The sequence below is a fragment of the Dipodomys spectabilis genome, unplaced genomic scaffold (assembly GCF_019054845.1).
Source record: "Dipodomys spectabilis isolate Male_0828 unplaced genomic scaffold, ASM1905484v1 ptg000329l, whole genome shotgun sequence".
Taxonomy (NCBI): domain Eukaryota; kingdom Metazoa; phylum Chordata; class Mammalia; order Rodentia; family Heteromyidae; genus Dipodomys; species Dipodomys spectabilis.
In genome coordinates, this window is record NW_024871006.1 from 2,800,463 (window position 1) to 2,822,492 (window position 22,030).

Consider the following 22,030-nt stretch of genomic DNA (forward strand, 5'->3'; position numbering starts at 1 on the left):
CTTCCTATATGCAAGTCCCTCAGCCACCCCGCGCCCTGGCCTCGGAAAGGAAATTATAAAAATGCTATTTCTAGAATAGTTTCCTACTTCATTTGGAGAGAGAGAGAGAGAGAGAGAGAGAGAGAGAGAGAGAGAGAGAGAGAGAGAGAGAGAGAGAGAGAGAGAGAGAGAGAGATTCTCAGTTGGGCACTAGTGGCTCATGCCTATATAGTGCTTAATAATATTCCACTGCCTGGCTGGGTTACATTTTTTGCCCGGCGGATTTTTTTTTTTTTTTAAGGAGACCCTCACTTTCTTCACTTAATTATCTTTTAAGTTACTTTCTAACATTTTTTTAAAAGTTTCTCTGAAATATAAAAGCTCCCAATATTTGCTCATACTAATTGACCTCAGGTATTATACAGTAAAGCTTTAAATTCTGTGAAAAAGATTAAGTCTATACCATTTACTATGAAGATGACCATAAGTGTTGCTTTTTGTCATGTTTAAGTATTAAAAATAAGATCACCCAGCACTGTACGATAGATATAGGTACATAATTTGGAATATTAACTTTAATTACAGTTTATAAGTAAAAGCGATGAAGAAGCTTTATGCCAGGAACAGTCACACACCTGTAATCCTGACACTTGTGAGGCAGAAATGGGAAGATCAACACAGATCTTATCTCTACAAGAGGGCCAAAAAAAGGTAAGTTACTACCTCTCTACAGACTGCACTTAAGACCCAATGTCACCTAATTTTGGCCAAGTGACGTGAAGGCAGAGGGTAAAAGAAATCCAACTACTGGGATTGAAAGCAGTTTTTTTTTTTTTTTTTAAATTAAAAAAAAAATCTGTATCCTACCAGAGTGCTGCATCTAGAGCCTCTGCCACAGCATAAAGATATCAATCACAACTGCACCCAGTGTCTGTGCCTTTGAATCTGGAGCCAAGATGGCTTCCAGCATCACTTAGTTCCATCACCCCGCACGCAGTAACAGCGGCATTGTTTGTGTGGTTTCACAATCACACAAATACAAGTGACGGCAGGAGGTTTTCAAATGACAGAAACGCACCCTTGGGAAAGTTAAGACACAAGCTGTTATGTATTTGGACAACAGGAACGTGTCGTGTAATAGTGTTGTACCAGCTCGCTACCAGCAATAAGGTAGATGAAGGGGCAGAGAGAGAACAGAGAAACCACAGGTACACCACAGTAACAGTCTTTTTTTTCTTTTTCTTTTTTAATCACTTCCAATTTTATCTCTTTTGTAAAAGCACCGGACCTTACTGTAGATTATGAATCATCTCCTCTTTGGCGATGAGATGTGTGGTCTTGTTGACCAGAGACATGAGTGAGTTCAGTTTCTGAGACCAGTCATTTAATAAGTTATTTGGATCCTTGGGTCTCTGGAAGTTGATGATTCCTGCCAACCTGTCTACTTTAGCAAAGATGGTCTTGTTCACGACTAGATTCGAGAGGAAAGCCTCTGATTCCTGCAAGACAAACAGGAGAAGTTGGCTTGAGATCATATAACCGCAGATGATGAATAAAACGTGAGGAAGCAATTTCTAAACTCTTCCACCAAGAATACACCAGGTGAAAAATGCACCTAATAGCAAGCGCAGAGCACAGAACACTAATGCCCTCATTGCCGGGTACTTCTTCCATACACCAGTCCAAGGAGGAATAGACAGTGTTGTCCCAAGGTCAGGCCTGGGGGCAGAGCAGTGTCAACATCAGGCTGGCCCTCTGACTTTCTGGTGACCTTTAAAAGGCCCTACCGGAGCAGCTGCCTGGTCTCCAGTTCTGATGCTCCTTCTGTGGCAGCCACCCTCTCCTGTCAAGCGCTTGTCGCTGCGCCCTGCCTGTTGCCCAAACAGCAAGGCTGAGCGCACGAGGAGGCTCCGGTCAGTCTGCCGCTGCGTTGGGGGAACCAAAGCCAAGTCTATTCATGTTGCACACTTGCACTAATTCCTCTGGGAACCCAAGTGTATTTATTACACACATCAATGTAAAAAACTAGTATTTAAGTTTAAAAAAAATTTTTTTAGGGGGAAGGACTGGAAATTGAACCCAGATTCCCAAGCTCCTAAGACAGGGGTTACCTGGCGTAAGTAATATTAATGTTAACCATACAAACAATTGTTTGTTTGTTTTTTTTTGGGGGGGGGGTCTGGTCATGGGGCCTGAACTCTGGGCCTGGGCGCTGTCCCTCAGCTCTTCAGCTCAAGGCTAGTGTTCTACCACGTGAGCCACAGTGCCACTTCTGCCTTTTTTTCCTTTTTGCTTATGTGGTGCTGAGGAATCGAACCCAGGGCCTCATGCATGCAAGGCAAGCACTCTACCACTGAGCCACCTTCCCAGCCCCCATATAAACAATTGTTTAGGGTATTTGTTGATACTCAAGATAGCTTGGGGAGCTTTCTATCACATAAAAGTAAAACAATGATGGTGTTGTGGAGAATACCTATAATCTCAGTACTCTGAAAACTGAGGCAGAAAGATCTCCAATTTGAGGGCCTACTGGGCTGTATAGTGAGACCTTTTCTCAAATAAGTAAATACATAAATCGTGATAAAACAAGTATTCTCAGGGGCTGGGAAGATGGCTCAGTGGTAGAGTGCTTGCTTTGCATGCATGATGCCCTGGGCTCAATTCCTCAGCACCACATAAGCAAAAAGAAAAAAGCCAGAAGTAGCACTGTGGCTCAAGTGGTAGAGCGCTAGCCTTGAGCTGAAGAGCTGAGGGACAGCGCCCAGGCCCAGAATTCAGGCCCTACGACTGGACAAAAAAAAAAAAAAAAACACAAGTGTTCTCAGTCAGTAGTTATATGAATTTCTGACACTTGAGATGAATGGTGACAAACCATTCCCACCCAGCGATGCTGGCGACTTACGTCAACAGACAGGTCCAGGAGCTGTGCCATCCTCTTCATTGTTATCCGCGTGTAGTACTTGGCCATTATCCTAATATTCTGGGGAGACAGAGGGCAGGGGACACCAAAACAGCTGTCAGGAAGCGTGGCAGCCATCTGTTTTCACGTGCAGGGACATTTACTCACAATATCAAACTCAGAGCTCTTGCCTGTCTTTGGCCCACCACTGGAAGGAAGCTGGTTCTAAACCTCAACAGCAACACTTGAACACTGGGAGAGTTTCTGGAATCATTTGACATTTCATACAACTTTTTACACAATGTTTTAAGTATATAGCCAAAATATATATTTGCTTTAACTATGTGGTAAAAATAACTATAATATTTCTTCTAATCCAAGAATCAAAGTTAAACTTTTCTAATTATGAGCCAAATGTCTGAAAGGCTAAAACTCAAAAAAAAAGGAAAAAAGAAAAAAAGATCACAACTGAGTACAACAGAACCACCTTCAGTTCCAGCTACTAGGAAGCTGAAGTGGGCTGACTGCTTTGGTCCAGGAGTTCAAGACCAGCCTGGCAACATAATGAGACCTTTCCTCAAAACAAAATCAAAAGGGTAACAAACGAAAGATCATAAGAAAGCCTCCTGTTGCAATCCTCTTTCCTCTGCCTTCTTTGTGGCTGGGATTATAGATGTATCACCATCACATTTTCTTTTGTTTTTTTTTTTTGGGTCCGGTCGTGGGGCCTGAACTCTGGGCCTGGGCGCTGTCCCTCAGCTCTTCAGCTCAAGGCTAGTGCTCTACCACTTGAGCCACAGCGCCACTTCCGGCTTTTTTCTTATGTGGTGCTGAGGAATCGAACCCAGGGCCTGAAGCATGCAAGGCAAGCGCTCTACCACTGAGCCACCTTCCCAGCCCACATTTTCTTTTTTATGCTGGTCCTGGGGCTTAAACTCAGGGTCTAACACGATCCTTGAGCATTTTTGCTCAAAACTAGCACTCTACTACTTGAGCCACAGTTCTGCTTTTGGCTTTTAGGTGGTTAATTGAACATAAAGAGTCTCATGGACTTCTTTGACTGGCTGGCTTCAAACTGTGATCCTTAGATCTCTGCCTCCTGAGTCGCTAGGATTACAGGTATAAGCCACTGGTGCTTTTTTTTTGAGACAGGTGTTTTTTTTGGGGGTGGAGGGTGGGGCTTGAACTCTGGGCCTGGGCGCTGTCCCTCAGCTCTTCAGCTCAAGGCTCGCACTCAACCACTTGAGCCACGGTGCCACTTCTGGCTTTTTCTGCTTATGCGGTGCTGAGGAATTGAACCCAGTGCCTCATGCAAGCAAGGCAAGCGCTCTACCACTGAGCCACCTTCCCAGCCCTGAGACAGGTTTTTATTCAGGCTGCCCCAAACAGAGACCTTTCTACCATCACCTGCTAAGCAGATGCAATTACATGCATGAACTACTATGCCCAGCTCCACCAAAGTCTAATTCAGAAGATGTTCCAGAAAACTAAATTCTGGGAGCTAAAGGTTAAAATTAAAACCAGAAGTCTATCATGCCAGATTCTTACATGTTCAACAACTCTGTTCTTCAAGTCTTTCCACCTTTTTTCACCTTCCTCTGTAGACGCAAACACATCAGTGGCAGGGCTCTCCAGAGAGCCTTTCCTTAACTCCATCCCGTAGTCCTCAACAAGAGTAGACCAGCGCATCAGCTCCATTGTGGTGAAAAGTTTTAAAAGATCCCTGCAAATCACATACAACTCAATTCTAAAAGTCTGTAAGAAGTAGCACCGAATATAGGTTTAACATTTCTAAAGCAAAAATCTTAAGTCTGAAACTTTCTTTTTTTTTTTTGGCCGGTTGTGGGGGCCTGAACTCTGGGCCTGGGCGCTGTCCCTCAGCTCTTCAGCTCAAGGCTAGAGCTCTACTACTTGAGCCATAGTGCCACTTCCGGCTTTTTCTACTTATGTGGTGCTGAGGAATCGAACCCAGGGCCTCAGGCATGCAAGGCAAGCGCTCTACCACTAAGCCACCTTCCCAGCCCTTAAGTCTGATGCTTTCTAAGTGCCAGTGTGACAATTGTATACACGACTGCATGAGCTTGAAGACAGTTGCGCTGAGTTGACAGCCCTGAGTAAGACCGGCATCAATGACGGCAGCGAGAAACTCAGAGGCAGGCCGGTGGCACGACCGTGTGATGGTTCAGGTACAGCAGCCAGTGTCACCAACAGTTACTAAACGAGCGCAAGCCTCATGCTGGAGGCACACATGACTTACACTTGGGGCCCATCCCCAAGAGATCATGTTACATACAGGAAAATACCCCAAGTCTGAACACACAAATCCACAGCTAGAAGCCCTTCTGAAGTCCAGCACCACCTCAGCTAAGCACTATCAGACTGAGGCATAGGACATTTCAAAACCGACAGGCTGTTTATGTACTTTGGTAGAATAAGACAGATTCCATTCTGGCTTATGGGCTTTCCCACCATTTCCACCTACCACAGTGATCACAAGTGAATTCTCCTGCTTAAAAAAGCTGGGCTCCCCTGTACCATATTTGACAATCTATAAAGTAACTGTTCAGATGCTAATGAAGCAGACAGAAGAAAACAGCTCTTAAAAATAATTCACCACACTTATCATGAAGCATGTTTGTTTCATCTATGAAAACAAGCTTTCAGAAGCCTATTACTCCCCAAATCACCAAATCCCAAACCATTACTGATACAGTTTTTGTAAATGCTTAATCAAAAGCTCCTAAATGGGCATTGTCACAATATGTGTACTTGATGTGTGGTTTAGAATAAAGTACATATAATCTCATTATAGAATTTTATTTTATTTTTTTTGGTCGGTCGTAGGGCTTGAACTCTGGGCCTGGGCGCTGTCCCTCAGCTCTTCAGCTCAAGGCTAGCGCTCTACCACTTGAGCTACAGCGCCACTTCCGGTTTTCTGGTGGTTTATTGGAGATAAGAGTTTCAGACTTTCTTGCCCAGGCTGGCTTTGAACCATGATCCTCAACTCTCAGCCTCCTGAGTAGCTAGGATGACAGGCGTGAGCCACCAGCGCCCAACTTCATTATAGAATTTTTTTTGAACAATTAAACGCATCTCACCACTTCCTTTATAGTCTTCCACAATCTTGCTAGGATGGTGCTGCTTCTGAGACACAAGACAACGCATGCGCACTTACTTGTATTTGGGAATTTCTTCCAACTTCTTGTCACTACTGATCCGGTGAACCAAATCTGACTGTTCGTTGTCAAAAGGAGCCAGGATGACATAGAGAACAACACTTTTCAGAGCCTAAAGAAGGTGTACAACACAGTACTTATGTGTGGTTAGAAACACATGGGAAGCCGGGCGCTGGTGGCTCACGCCTGTAATCCTAGCTACTCAGGAGGCTGAGATCTGAGGATCGAGGTTCAAAGCCAGCCCGGGCAGGAGAGACCGTGAGACTCCTATCTCTAATAAACCACCAGAAAACCAGAAGTGGCGCTGTAGCTCAAGTGGTAGAGCACTCACCTTGAGCTGAAGAGCTGAGGGACAGCGCCCAAGCCCAGAGTTCAAGCCCCATGACCGACCAAAAAAAAAACAAAAACACATGGGAAGTGCTTGCTTTGGCAGCACACACTAAAACTGGAGCGATCCTTGCCCCGTGCCAGGATGAGGCGCAAATTCGTGAAGCGTTCCATATTTTTTAATAGTAAAAGTTAAAGTTTGTACAATTCATACGTAATAAACAATTTAGGATGGCCAAAAGAAAAAAAGAAAAAAAACATAAGGGAACTTGGGCTAGAACTGGGAAGCTGTGGAGAAAATGCATACATTTCTCTCAATTTTGCATTACAAAAAAATCTTAGGAGAAAAATGGCCTGGACTGTCCTTGAGCTTTTTTTGCTTAAGGCTAGCTCTCTACCACGTGAGCCACAGTACCACTTTTGGCTTTTTTGAGTAGTTTATTGGAAATGAGTCTCACAGGCTTTCCTGCCTGGGCTGGAACTGGGCTCCAGCTGGTAGAATGTGGCTTAGTGGTGGAGTGTTTGCCTAGCATGCACGAAGCCCTGGGTTCCATTCCTCAGTACCACATACACAGAAAAAGCAGGAAGTGGCACTGTGGCTCAAGTGGAAGAGTGCTAGCTATGAGCCAAAGAAACTCAGGGACAGTGCCCAGGCCCTGAGTTCAAGCCCCAGGATTGGCAAAGGAAAAAAAAATTCTTGGCAAAGTTCTTGCTAACATAATTATCAGCATAATCATGTTACAGCAACTCAAGCACAGCATGCTTTTTTTTGCGATCTGGTCTTGCTCTGCAGCGCAGGCAGCCCTCCAACTTGCTATCCTCCTGCCTTAGCCCCAATCAAGTGCTTTGATTACAGGTGTGCACCACTGTAGCTGGTTTCTCCAAGACCTTTCTGGAGTGACACTGAACCTTATCTGAACCCTGCATTAGTGGATGACCTGGTGTACACGGTACACAGTAAGCCTCCATCCCTAACTAAAAGAACTGCCCAGGCAGTGCAGTAGTCAAGGCCTATTGAAAACCCCCACAATGCAGAGAGAGATAATGAGTATAGTTCCAAGGAGACGCAAGCAAGCAAACCCGCGGTCCCACAGGCTGCACGCTGGTTAGAGTGCACTCACCTGCTGCCATTTCTCACTTTCCGCCTGTATGCATGGAGTGTCATAGATGGCTCTGTAGTGCTTACAAATAGACAGGTAAGATCCCTCATGCTGGTCTAGCTGAATCATTAGGTTGTAGTATTTCAACTTCAAGTTCTGAAAAATAGTTGACAAGCTTAACTAAGTTTAGGAGTTTTACTCCAATCCTCTCAAAGTAAATATGTAACCAGTGATATGCTCACCTCTGTATTTTCTTCCTGGAAAAACTTGGTATTGATTTTCTTGCTGATGATTTGCGTGCGAATGTAATCTTTCACAGCCAGGCAGAGCCTCATCTGCTCCAGAATAAACTCCACTCGCTCTTTTTTTTCCATTGACCCGTAAGTTTCCACCTAGCAGAGTAATTCCCAAATAAATACTAGGAACTCTTTGAATTACAGTGAAATTAAAAACATATTAAAATAGGCTCCCTTGGGCTGGGAAGATGGCTCAGTGGTAGAGCGCTTGCCTTGCATGCATGAGGCCTGGGTTCCATTCCTCAGCACCACATAAGCAAAAAGAAAAAAGCCGGAAGTGGCGCTGTGGCTCAAGTGGTAGTAGAGTGCTAGCCTTGAGCTGAAGAGCTGATGGACAGTGCCCAGGCCCAGAGTTCAGGCCCCACGACCAGACACCCCCCCCCCTCAAAAAAAAATAAATAAAAATAAAACTGGCTCCCTTGACCAATAATTCTACTTTTCTTTTTTCCTGGCACTATAGTTTAAACAAGGGGCTGGCTGCTTGCAAGGCAGGTGCTTTACCACTTAAGCCACGTTGCCAGCCTCCAGCGCTCTCAGGAGGCTGAGATCTGAGGATCATGATTCAAAGAGCCTGTGAGACTCTTATCTCCAATTAACTACCATAAAAGCCAGAAGTGGAGCTGTGTCTCAAATGGTAGAGCAACAAAAGCTCAGGTATAGCACCCAGGCTCTGGTTCAAGACCCAGGACTAGCATCAAAAAAAAAGCTGGGCGCTGGTGGCTCACGCCTATAATCCTAGCTACTCAGGAGGCTGAGATCTGAGGATCTCGGTTCAAAGCCAGCCCGGGCAGGAGAGACCATGAGATTCCTATCTCCAATAAACCACCAGAAAACCGGAAGTGGCGCTGTAGCTCAAGTGGTAGAGCGCTCGCCTTGAGCTGAAGAGCTGAGGGACAGCGCCCAGGCCCCAGAGTTCAAGCCCCACGACCGACAAAAAAAAAAAAAAAAAAGTCTTCATTCAGGTAAGGAGACTGTTGATGAATCTGTGAAGTGAGTTACCTTTAGGAAACTAGAAACAATTACCATGTAGTAAAATGGTATGAAGTCCTACAAATGCTGGAGGAAATCTGCTCATTGACCATGTAACTAAAGCTTTGCAGTTCTTTCAAGTCTGTGGGACTACCGTCAAAATGGAAATACAGACTGACACTATCACCCCAAGGGGGAGGGTGACACATGGCACTAATACATGTGCCAAAACGCACACTATGATTCTGCCACACTCGAACCCTAGTGTAAGGCATGGACTGCAGGAGCAGAGGCTGCGCATGTATGGACAGGACATACACAGGGACTTTCTGTACTTTCTCACCAGTTTTCCCGTGGACATGAAGCTCTAAAAAGTAAAGTATATTAATAAAAACCAAGAGTTTGAAGCTAAGCTGAACCAGTACAAACTCACAGGTTGCCACAGTTACTTAGCAAGTTACTTAGCAACTCTTGTCTTGGTTCGCTTGACTTGGAACATGAGGTTCAAGGTGGCGCTGAGCGTCATGTTAAATGAGATGAAGCACATGAGGACACAGGAGATGGTGGGAAAAAGATGAACAGACAAAATCCAAGAATGCAGATGCCTCTCGGGACCCTTACTTTTTCCCCTTCATTTAGCAAAATGGGTAAGGTACGAGACTGAAATGTGAGCGCAATCTATTAAAGGGGGGCTTTGGATGCGTCCCAAGGACAAAGTGAGAATTCACTTGCAAGATTTGGGGCATCGTTCACATGCATTTTCCAAACGAGAAAGAACTTTCCTCAGCTTTCTTACCTCTACTATTTCATTTCAAGGGCTCTCTTAAAAGACTATCATGAAACCTAGCAAATCACAAAGGGATTTTTCTGCTGCCCTTTCCCAGTCTCTCTCAGTGGCTGGCTGTCTTGCTTTCGTGATGCCGGGGATCAAACCCAGGGCGTTGGGCATGCGAGGCCTGTGTTCAGCCACTGAGCCCCCAGCCTTGGCAATTGTCCTTTGTTTAGCCAATTTGGACTAGAAATTTGCCAGCAAACCAATAGTCACTAAAATGAAGTTAATGATAAACAGCATGAATTAGCTACTTAAATTCTAAAGAGAATCCAAATGTTCAAATAATGACCCCAAAATTAAGGAAGACTACTGGGACTGAAGTCAGGGTCTCATACAGATAAGTGTACTCTACCACTGAGCTATACTATACTCCCAATCTAATTCACCTGTTGACCCCTAACTCTGATTCAATGTTTTTCTTTTTTTGGTCAGTCGTGGAGCTTGAACTCTGGGCCTGGGCGCTGTCCCTGCGCTCTTCAGCTCAAGGCGAGCGCTCTACTGCTTGAGCCACAGCACCACTTCCGGTTTTCTAGTGGTTAACTGGAGGTAAGAGTCTCACGGACTTTTCTGCCCGGGCTGGCTTTGAACCGTGATCCTCAGATCTCAGCCTCCTCAGTAGCTAGGATTACAAGCGTGAGCCACTGGCGCCTGGCTTGATTCAATATTTTTTTGAGCAATTAAACTTAGCCAGTAACAATACCATTTCCAGAGGCCAGAATAACCTCACATTCTGTTGCATACACACTTTTATTTTTGTCACTCATGGGGCTTGAACTCTGGGCCTAGGCACTGTCCCTCAGATCTTCAGTTTAAGGCGAATGCTCTACTACTTGAGCCACAGCTCAACTTTCAGTTTTCTGGTGGCTTATTGGCGATAAGAATCTCATGGACTTTCCTGCCTGGGATGGCGATCCTCAGATCTCAGCCTCCTGAGTAGCTAGGATTATAGGCATGAGCCACTGGTGCCTGGCCTGTTGCACACAATCTTATTCCTGGTGGTTGATCAAAACGTGATGATGCATGATAATAAATGACCTCCAAAGAAATATGGCTGACTCAGCACAAAGCTGACCAGCTCTGAAGCAGAGTGCCATACCTGTAACTCTTGTAAAATGGAGGCTGCCTCCTTCACATCTCCATTTTGTTCTTTTATCGTTGCTAAGGTTTTGGTCAGTCGAGCACGCTCAATTTCAACATAAATCTACAAAGAAAAGGAGAATTTTCTGTTATCAAGTGTAAAAGGTAGAATGGAAAAGTGACGGAGCCATGTGCAGGAGTCCAGCACGTCCTGCGGCTGCGCATCAGCCGCTACACGCCCGGCTGAGTCCTCACTCGCACAGTGACACTGGAAAGGAAATGTCTATGAAGCACAGCATTTCTCAGCTTTGCTTTCACAACCTAAATATGTTGAAATTACTGTATTTAACAAATAGTAGGACCCCAAGATATAAAAATAAATTACACAGAAAATGGAAAATGGCTTAAAAAAATATATATTTTGTTGTTGTTGTTATTGTTGGTCATAGGTCTTGAACTCTGGGCCTGGGCACTGTCCCTCAGCTCTTCAGCTAAAGGCTAGCACTCTACTGCTTGAGCCACAGCACCATTTCTGGTTTTCTGGTGGTTAACTGGAGATAAGAGTCCCACAGACTTTCTTGCCCAGGCTGGCTTTGAACTGCAATCCTCAGATCTAACCTCTAGAGTAGCTAGGATTACTAGCTGGTCGTGAGCCACCCGTGCCTGGCTTTAAAATAATTATTTAAAAAAATTACACACTTTGGAAGTGGCACTGTGGCTCAAGTGGTAGAGCACTTGCCTTGAGCTGAAGAGCTGAGGGATAGCGCCAAGCCCAGAGTTCAAGCCCCATGACCACCACCACCAACAACAAAAAGACACACTTTATAGAGAGTATCTACAGTTCACTATCTGCAATTCAAATACTGTTTGCTGGTCCTGAGGCTTGAACTCAGGGCCTGGTACTGTCCCTGAGCTTTTTTGGTCAAGGCCAGTGCTCCATCACTGGAGCCACAGCTCTACTTCAGGTTTTGTGGTTGTAAACTGAAGATAAAAAGTCTCAAGGATGGGCTGAGAAGGTGGCTCAGTGGTAGAGAGCTTGCCTTGCCTTTTTTCTTTTTTGTGCCCATCCTGGGTCTTGAACTCAGGGCCAGGGCAGTGAGCTTCTTTTGCTTAAAAGTAGCCACTTGAGCCACATCTCTACTTTCAAATTTTTTGGCAGTTTATTGGAGATAAGAGTCTCAAGGACTTTCCTGCCAAGGCTGGCTTCAAACTGTGATTCTCAGATCTCAGCCTTCTGAGTAGAGAGGATATAGGCATCTAGCCGTTCTTTTTCTTAAAAAGCATAGATATACATACACACATAAAATGCCCCAATACCTAAGTGTGGTGAATACAGACTCGAGCACTGACCACTGTGAGTTACACTGACAGGTCACTCACCTTTCCCTCAGTGACCATCCTCAGAGTGTCAATTAATCGCAGTTTGACTGGAAGGTCTGTGATCTCTTCCACATAGGTGCAGCACTGTTGAACCATTTTTGCAACAGCCTAAAATATTAAAAACCTCTGTGAGATCCATGTATATTTGGTTTTCCCAAGTAACTCTAGACTCTGAAATAATCACAGATGTCCTCAAAGTACATCCACGTCTTTCTCATTGCCAAGAAGTACCAACTATCCAGCAACTCATCAATAATGGTTGGGAAAGGTCAGGTGCAAAGGGGCAGCCAGCAGAGAGGCAGGAAGAAGTGGCAGCAGACTTAAGGGAAAGGTAGAGAGGAGAACCATACAGTGCCAAAACCGGATCAGGGGAGGACAAGAGTTGGTGGCAGAGCAGGAAGGTGACACTGCTGCACGCTGGGGTGAGGAGCCGCAGCGAGAACACCACTTCAGTCAGATGCGCCACTGAAATGCACAGTCTCTTGCCCTTAGTTTCCTCAGGAAATATAAGGGGACAGGGACTCATCTAACACTCCACGGGCTAGCTAAGAGTAATATTTTCGTTGTTGTTGGCCATAGGGCTTGAACTCATGGCCTGGGTGCTGTCCCTGAGCTTTTGCACTCAAGGTTAGCACTCTACCACTTTGAGCCACAGCGCCACTTCAGTTTTCTAGTGATTAATTGGGGATAAGAATCTCATGGGCTTTCCTGCCCTGGCTGGCTCTGAACTGCGACCCTCAGATCTCAGCCTCCTGAGTAGTTAGGATTACAGGTATGAGCCACTGGTGCCTGGTAATAGTAATATTCTGTGTAAATTTTCAAGTATTTGCCAAGTAACCTTGGACTGTGTGGAACACCCAATCTCTGGGGCATGTAAGCAACTCTGCCATTGGAACTTGAAAGTTGACAGGGAAAATACACACATAAATGTATGGAGTTGTATTCTACCTTATCTATAAAAATAAGTGACCCATCATTTGCCAAACTCTGGTCTAGATTTTAAGTAGCAAATCATAATCACTGATAATAACTTAGACCTGAGTCATCAAGAAAATATTAAATCACATTAAATATAATTTAAGCTAGCCAAAAATAAAAAGAGCACCTGTTATAAAGACCTCTATAAAAAAAACAGTTACGTTCAAGTAGCCCAGGTTACCTTCAGCTCAAAAAATTAAGGGCTTTGTTTTTTTCTTCTCTGCAGATGGTATCTCACCATGCTACCCAGGCTGGCCTCCAATCTGGACTCAGCGTCCAGAGCAGATGGAAGGTGCACACACTGCCTGGCCACTTTTTCCATTGTAAAACATGATGCATTTAATAAGTGCAATGCTCCAGGAAACCCGGTCTCTCACAAAACATGTAAGTCCTCTGAGAGAGTCCTTTAAGTTATAATAGTGGTTTCTAGAAGAGCACCCAACAGTGATAATTCTAAAAGCTGTGTGAAAAGTATATTTTTAGGGAAGGAGTATCAGTGCTTTCCTAGTGTGCAAGGCTCCGTTCCCAGCATGCCATCCCAGCAATGAATGACAGGAACTTCAGATGAAGATGAAGTGATTAACAAGAGAGTTGAACTAGAAGTTTATCTGCTTGAAGACTGTAACAACCACTTAAAAATGAAATAAGAGGCACTAGGGAAACAGAACAAAGCTGCACTGACACTTAAGAGAAGAAATGTAAACAGTTGTGTCACTGGGAAAATCTAGATTTAAAAACATCCTCATATTCTTCTTCTTATTTTTTGTTGTTGTTGTTCTACCCCTTGAGCCACAGCACCACTTCTGGCTTTTTCTTTTTATATGGTACTGAGGAATTGAACCCAGGGCTTCATGCATGCTAGGCAAGCTCTTTACCACTAAGCCACATTCCCAGCCCCACATCCTTATATTCTGTAATCGTGATTTAACATGTTGCAAAAAGTCACAAGAACAGTCTTCCATGAACTCACTTGTTTTAACTGACTCCGCCTTTTTGACAGAAGCATAATATTTTCGTTAAGTAAGTCCCATTCTTTAGCCTCATAGCACATCTTCACCACTGCCACTAAGATGCGGGAGGTGGACACCATGTCGGAGGCCTGCACGAGAGCAGCAGAGTGAGCAGTAAGTGAACCAATGCTGAGTGAAGCCCCTGGGACTGAGAACCTCACTCTAATGTACTCACAGTACGGGTCTGTTTTTCTAAAGATAGAAGGGTTTCAATGACTTCTTGAAGTCTTCCTTCCTAGAACAAAAGACAAAAGTAAACAATGAAAATCGGCAACACCAATGTACACTAGTCATTGAGCTGTTTGGGAAAACCAAAGACTCATTTGGACAAAGTATCTCTGTTCCTTGTCAGTCATGGCCCTGCTTGCTTCCCCAGGGCTTCCCTACGGGGGCTCAAGTTTTTCAACAGGTACAACAGTCTAAAAAACAAAAACAAAAAAAACTAAGATAAAGTAGTCATGATCGCGGGTGCTGGTGGCACACGCCTGTAATGCTAGCTACTCAGGAGGTTGAGATCTGAGGATCACAGTTCAAAGCCAGTCCCGGGTAGGAAAGTCCGTGAGACTCTTATCTTCAATGAACCACCAGAAAACTGGAAGTGGTGCTGTGGCTCAAGTGGCAGAGCTGGAGAGCTGAGGTACAGCACCCAGACCCAGAGTTTAAGCCCCATGACCACTACCACCAACAACAAAAAGTCATGATCTCTCAGCTAGAGCTAGCCAGTCTTTGTTTGAGATTCTGATTTATCAACTCAGACCAGTGATACCTGCTTGTCTTGTTCTGCACCGAGATTAGCTGGGTAGTCACAGGCGACTTTAACAAATAAAATGGGAGAATAAACTGAGTACCGGTGGCTCATACTTATAATCCTAGCTACTAGGGAGGCTGAGGTCCAGAAAACTGCCTGAGCAGAAAAATGACCGCTCTAGGAACTGGAGGGAGGTGTGTGTGTGTCTGTGTGTGTGTGTTTTTGGGGGGGTCTGGTCGTGGGGCCTGAACTCTGGGCCTGGGCGCTGTTCCTCAGCTCTTCAGCTCAAGGCTAGCGCTCTACCACTTGAGCCACAGAGCCACTTCCGGCTTTTTTCTTTTTGCTTATGTGGTGCTGAGGAATCGTACCCAGGGCCTCATGCATGCAAGGCAAGCGCTTTACCACTGAGCCACCTTCCCAGCCCCACGAGTACATTTCTTATCAAGCATTGTTGCCTCCTTTTTGTTTCCCCTTCCCATCCCTTCCTATACTCCTCCCACCTCCCCCCACCGGATCCCCCCTCACCAAAGTTATAAAGTTCGTTTTTCGACATAACAACTTGTACATCTGTGTGTTGGTCTTGAGTGTTGCCCCTGAGCTTTTCTGCTTAAGGCTAGCATTTTACCACTTGAGGCACAGTTCCACTTCTGGTTTTTTGGTGGTTAAATGGAGATCAGAGTCCCACGGACTTTCCTGCCCAGGATGGTTTAAAACGGGGAATCCTCAGATTTCAGCTTCCTGAGTAGCTAAGAGTACAGGAGTGAGCCACTGGTGCCTGGCAAAATTTTGTATTTTTATGTAGCACAAAATATGGACTTAAGGGCTGGGAAGGTGGCTCAGTGGTAGAGTGCTTGCCTAGCATGCATGAGGCCCTGGTTTTGATTCCTCAGCACCACATAAGCAGAAAAGGCCAGAAATGGTGCTGTGGCTCAAGTAGTAGAGCGCTAGCCTTGAGCTGAAGAGCTGAGGGACAGCGCCCAGGCCCAGAGTTCAGGCCCCATGTCTGACCAAAAAAAAAAAAAAAAAGGACTTAAGCTGGGTGTGGTGGCTTATGCTTGTAATCCTAGCTACTTAGAAGGCTGAGATCTGCTGTTCAAAGCCAGCCTGGGTAGGAAAGGCCACGAGACTCTTATCTCCAATGAACACTCAGAAAACCAGAAGTGGCACTGTGGCTCAAGTGGTAGAGAGCTAACCTTGAGCTGAAGAGCTGAGGGTCAGAGCCCAGGCCCAGCATTCAAGTCCCATGACTGACAAAAAAAAAAAAAAGAAAAAAAAAGGACTTATAGCCACAACTCGAACTTATTTTACCTAAATCTGGAATGTGACTATTAACATATTCCCATATCCCCTTTGCAAAGGAGACTAGCAGTTCTGAAAACTCTGCAGGTTCATGTGTGATACTGGCTAAACATTTACCAAAGGAAAAAAAAATCAATGGGCAAATCTATAAATTCTGTAAGTTGAAGGTGAGTAAACCAAAAGAAATCAAGGAATCAATCTTCTTACTGGAAAGACTACCAGAGATGGTTTAATTTCATCAACTAATTTCCACATTAAAAAGCCAGGGGACAAAACAGTGTGAGTGACTGTTCAGCCCCAAGGCAAGCAGCAGATCCTGATCTTTGGGGCTCCTCCTTTCTGGTCCTGGGTTCCCTCCACCACGCTGCAGCACTCACCGCAGCAGCTTACTGCAAATCATGCCTGTTGATCCAAGCCATCTCTGCAGGGAAATGGCTGGCATATGGAAAGGAAGTATAGAAAATGTAAAATACTACTGTTCACAGAGACAGTCATCGCCTGGCATATTCACAACTGCTATGATCATGTGATAGGATTGGCAGAGGACAGATGGAACGTGGCAGTCTCATTCAGAAGCAAGAGCAATAAAGACTGGCAGCCTGCAAGAGAGGAAAGCACACAACCAGTCTGGAGCCATGAAGAGCAGTAAGAACAGGACACAGAATATCTCTAAAAGGGGTTGCTAAGGCTGGTTCTTCTGTGCTCACTGAGCAGTTCCTGCAGCACTCAGCCTCATGCTGCTCTGCAGTTAGCACAAACAGTATTGTCTTGGTGTAGCTGCCTTTGTATCTCAGCAGGGCGTCAGCTCTGTAGCAGCAAGGACATGCCTACACTGCATGCCAAGGCAGCTCAGTGGGCCCTGGCACCAGCCAAGCACACGGCACTTCCTTCCTTTCACACCTATATCACGCATGAATCTTACCTATGGGATGGTCATGAGCTCTTTTAGGATGCAGCCGTGTGCAACTTCACTTTCTTCGCATCAATCTGCACCATGTGTGTTAAATGGTAGGCACTGACCTCAACAATATTTAAGGTTCCTGGTTTTTGATTCTTACTGTCACATAAGGAGGTTGTAGCTGTCTTATAGTGCTGTTCGAGGGACACCCCCCATCAGCCTCACAAAACACACCTTGACTCAGTGGTCTCCCCCCCCCATCTCCCTCACCCCCCGCCCCACAAGTCTCCCGCGTCTAACCCGCAGAATTCCTGGGAGTCAGCCTCGCCATGCTGCCTTCTCCTCAGAAGGAACAAGGCAGCAAAAGTGACCAGAGTGACCTGCCAGGACGGGTGACTTCTGTGACTCGTGTTCCTCAATAGAGAATCTTGCGAATGAGGCGGATGACTAGTGAGTGTACCCAACTTCAGTCCACGCAGGGATCTCCAAGTCCTCCATGTCTGCCTTGTTCAAGGCTCTCAGTTGCTCTGTTTTGTAAGTGAGGTGCTAACTGAACAAGAAGAGAACTAATAGAAGTTGAACTTTAAAGCCAATTTGGTACTTTTTTTCCTTTCTGGTTTTCTGGTGGTTAATTGGAGATAAGAGTCTCATAGACTTTCCTGCCCCACTGGTTTTGAATCATGATCCTTAGACCTTAGCCTCCTGAGTAGCTAGGATTACAGGCGTGAGCCACCAGCACCACTGGTTTTGAATCATGAGCCTCAGATCTCAGCCTCCTGAGTAGCTAGGATTACAGGCATGAGCCATCAGCACCACAGCTGTGTTAGTTTTTTACGCAAGCTGCTGCCTGTACACTTTTACATTTCACCTCATCCCCACATTCCCAAAGTGTCATCAGCAGGAGCAGCAAACCCTTTGTGAGTTAAGACCTGTCGTGAACCTTACCATGTAGTTCAGAAAGACTCTCTCTAGATGCCCAACTCATCAATACAGGGTAAAAAGAGGACTGGCACTGAGCATTAGGATGAACTTTATCTATCATTAATTAGTCTCATGTGGGTCCTCTTACACCAGTCACAGAGCACTAGAAGGGATAGGCAAAAACATCTCTGTATTTGATCTGCCTTTTGTCTTCAAAGAAGGGAGAACAATTTCAGTATCCCCATGGGGCAGCTCTAAAGATCTACCTGCCACACAGTGTACACATCACGGCCCGGCTGATTTTCCTATAGATCTTACACAGCAGTAATACCAGTTATTGTTACCAGAATACTAGTTATTGTGCTATTCCAGAACTGTGCCTACACACACTTTTAAGAGATTCAAAGGGGCCAGACTTGTTGGGCACTGGTGGCTCACGCCTATAATCCTAGCTACTCAGGAGGCTGAGATGTGAGGATCATGGTTTGAAGCCAGCCCAAGGCAGAACAGTCCATGAAACTCTAATCTCCAATTAACCACCAAAAGATCGGAAGTGGAGCTATGGCTCAAGTAGTGTAGAGATAGTCTTGAGCGGAAAAAGCTCAGGGACAGCGCCCAGGCAGGCCCTAACTTCAAGCCTCAGAACTGGAACCAAGCCTGCGCCAGTGGCTCACGGCTGTAATTCTAGCTACTTAGGAGGCTGAGATCTGAGGATAGGTTCAAAGCCAGCCCGGGCAGGAAAGTCCGTGAAACTCTTATCTCCAATAAACCCACAGAAAACCAGAAGTGGCGCTGTGGCTCAAGCTGTAGAGCGCTAGCCTTGAGCTGAAGAGCTGAGGGACAGCGCCCAGGCCCAGAGTTCAGGCCCCATGACCGGACCGCCCCCCCCCCAAAAAAAATTAACCACCCTGTAAGGCAGTCTGCAAGTTGAAAACTGTAGATCTGTCTCAGAAGAAAAATTTTTTTCTTTCTCCCTCTCTATACTCTTTTCTCCCACCCCTCTCACAGCCCCATGAAAAGAAAAATCAAACAAAAAACCAATCACATATACATCTTGCTGATAGAATACCAATGTCTTTAATAGGCACAAACATTCTCATCTAACGCCCAAAGAGGCAACTGGCATTTAAGCCTGCCGGTCTTTCCCACTGTATTAAACATAGAAAGGTCCTGATTTAAAGCTGCACATTGGATCACGAGAACAACTTCAGCAGTGAACACTTTTTTTCCTCATAGGTTATATGCTATATGAGGACAGAAGCTCCGTCTAATAGTCATGCTCCATGGAGCATCTAGCCCTGGCTAGGACTTTCTTTTGTATTTGCTTTTTTTTCTCTCAGATAGGATCTGAAAGAATGCTATCTTTCAGATAGCATTTTTGCTGGGAAGGCTGACCTTGCTCTGCAATTCTCCTCCGTATGCTTTCAAGTAGCTAGGAACATAGTCATATAACACCAAGACTGGCCGATTGGTTGAGATAGATTCTTGTTAACTTTGTGCTCAGGCTTGCCTTGAACTGAGCTCCTCCTCATCACTGGCTCTAGAACAGCTGGAATTACAGGTATGAGCCACCTTTCCCAGCCCCACTGTCTAGGTCTAGTGCACAACAGCCTACTATCACAAGACATAGGTAAAAGGAAGATTTTTTTCCTTGCAGATCTCAGTTTTAGGAACAGCCGTACTTCTTTTTGTTATTGTTGTTGTCAGTTGTGGGGCTTGAACTCAGGATCTGGGCACTGTCCCCAAAGCTTTTCTGCTCAAGGCTAGCATTCTATCACTTGAGCCACAGCTCTACTTCAGGTTTTCCAGTAGTTAATTGGAGATAAGAGTCTCATGGACTTTCCTGCCCAGGCTGGCTTTGAACTGTGATCCTCAGGTGACAGGCGGGAGCCACCAGTGCTTGACTCAACCACCATTTTAAGGCAAGTAAGTATCCAGTTTCTAAATATAACAGCATTTCACATTAAGAGTCCATATTTCCAGGGCTGGGAACAGAGTGCTGAGGACATATCTCAGCCTTCTTTTTGTAAAGCCCCACTCAGTTTTGAAAAAAAGAAAAGCATTAGGTTTCCTTCTAAGAATTAGATGTGACATGTTTCTAAATGTTCCTTTTGCCTATGAATTTTGTACTATGCTACAATGTACTTATGCAGTAAGATCCCTAGGAACAACTACAAGTCTTGCTGTGAACACAACCAGGTGGACAATAGTATGTGTTTGCCATGGAATTCCTCAAGGAATTCAAGGATGGATGCTGACTCTGCAAGCACCCATCCCCTTAAGAGGACCTAGAGTTTTGAATCCTGGATTCCAATGATGACCAACTGTAACTGGATCAAATTACTTTGAGCCTTGGTTACTTTGTGTAAAATGATATACAAAGTTGTTTGACTCAAGACATAAAATTTTCTTAACTAAGTTTCTATTCCATTGTGGAAGGGCGGGGCATAACTCAGGGGTAGAGTATGCAGATCCTGAGTTCAAGGCCCTAGCACTGCAAAAATATTAACAAATGCAATTCCATGGAAGATAAGCAGTTGAGCTATTGCTTATGACATCTCATTAAGTGATTGTGTGCACTTTGATGCCTTCTTGTCTTTCTTCTAGTACTGCCTTCTTTTGGAATGATCCTTCCTTATTCCCAACACTAAGACCAATTCAAACATCAGCTTTTTGCCAGTAATCAGAACAAACACCTGCCGGGCACCAATGGCTCATGTCTATAATCCTAGCTAACTCAAGAGGCTGAGATCTGAGGACTGATCTGCCCGGACTGGCTCTCATCTCCAGTTAACTAGCAAAAAGCTGGATAGACAGGTGTGGCTCAAGTGGTAGAACTCCTTTTCTGAACGCAAAAAGCAAACCAAGAGCGCAAGACCCTGAGTTCCAGCTCCCAAACCGGCACGAGAGAAAGGAGAGAGCGGAGAGAGGAGAAAGAGGCGAGAGAAGATATAAGAAGGAGGAACAAAGAGAGGGAGCGAGAGAGAGAGAATGAGAACACACACACCTTCCACTTGGACGGCGTACTATATGATGTCTGACTCGGCTTAATTCGTTCCGCTCACTACCTCCTCCAGGACGAGGGTCCCGGGTGAAAGATGCGTGCATCACCATCGTCTTCCTCCGTCTCCTCTCCCAGTTAAGGATCAGGCACACTGCCTTTATTCCTAAGCGATCCCATGACATATACACTGACTTCAGTAACGGCGACAGAACCAAACTCCCTGATCTAGACTGAAGGCGAGGGGGGCCTCAACCTACCTGGGAAACCTAAACGTCACTCGACACTCGAGAAAGAGGGAATCTCCCCCACCCCAACCTCTATGGGGCAGAAAGGAGCGATCGCCTGTCCCGAGGAGCTCGGGAGGCTGTAAGCACGGGCGTGCTCCGGCTGCACGGGTCCCTCGCGGGCAGACGTGGGATCGCGCACTGCAGGACGCTGGGCTGGGCGGGCGAGGGGGGCGCCCCAGCCCGCGGGCTCCCCGAGGCCGAGGCAGGCCTGGGGGGGCGGTGGGGGCGCCCCAGCCCGCGGGCTCCCCGAGGCCGAGGCAGGCCTGGGGGGGCGGTGGGGGCGCCCCCGCCCGCGGGCTCCCCGAGGCCGAGGCAGGCCTGGGCGGGCGGTGGGGGCGCCCCAGCCCGCAGGCCCCGAGGCCTAGGCAAGGTCCGCGCCGTGACTCAGCCCCTGGAGCCCGCCAGCAGCCACCCGGCTTCCCCTCACCTTCGCGAGCTTCTCGCACTCGGGAAGGCGCTGGTCCACCGTGGCGCTATAGTCCACCTCCATCTTCACGATGCGCCCATCAGCCCGTTCCGAGCCGCCGTCCGCCATGGTGCCCGCGGAGTGCTCCCCTCGGTCCCTCGACGCCTCCGCCACTACTTTCCACTCACACCGGAAGCCACCCGCGAAACCAAGGCAGGCAGCGCGCTGGGCACCCGCGCGAAGGACCCCCCCCCTCGAGGTCCCCGGAGCCTGTTACCAGTCAGGCAGTGACGCGGACAGCTCTAGGGGCGGGCCTAGGGCGGGGCGGGGCGGGGCCTCGGCCAGCGATGGGCGGGGCCTCGGCCCGCGATGGGCGGGGCTCGCCGCTGGTCCCAGCTTCCCGCGTCCGCTGGCGTCGCTGTGGGAACCTCAGGCTCAGGTTTG

The 22,030-nt window shown here is 46.4% G+C and overlaps 1 protein-coding gene across 1 annotated transcript; it reads right to left on the reverse strand.

Moving 5' to 3' along the window:
• Positions 1 to 1,215: 1,215 nt before the first annotated feature.
• Positions 1,216 to 21,804, reverse strand: Psmd12 (proteasome 26S subunit, non-ATPase 12). The gene is made up of 11 exons (XM_042665441.1): positions 21,608 to 21,804; positions 14,199 to 14,258; positions 13,984 to 14,112; positions 12,036 to 12,143; positions 10,675 to 10,779; positions 7,724 to 7,873; positions 7,503 to 7,637; positions 6,054 to 6,166; positions 4,427 to 4,601; positions 2,882 to 2,959; positions 1,216 to 1,478 (listed from the first exon to the last, which is right to left on the reverse strand). Exons 1-11 carry the CDS (start codon positions 21,713 to 21,715, stop codon positions 1,269 to 1,271), a joined length of 1,371 nt encoding a protein of 456 aa, XP_042521375.1. The 5' UTR covers positions 21,716 to 21,804; the 3' UTR covers positions 1,216 to 1,268.
• Between the last annotated feature and the right edge of the window lie 226 nt (positions 21,805 to 22,030).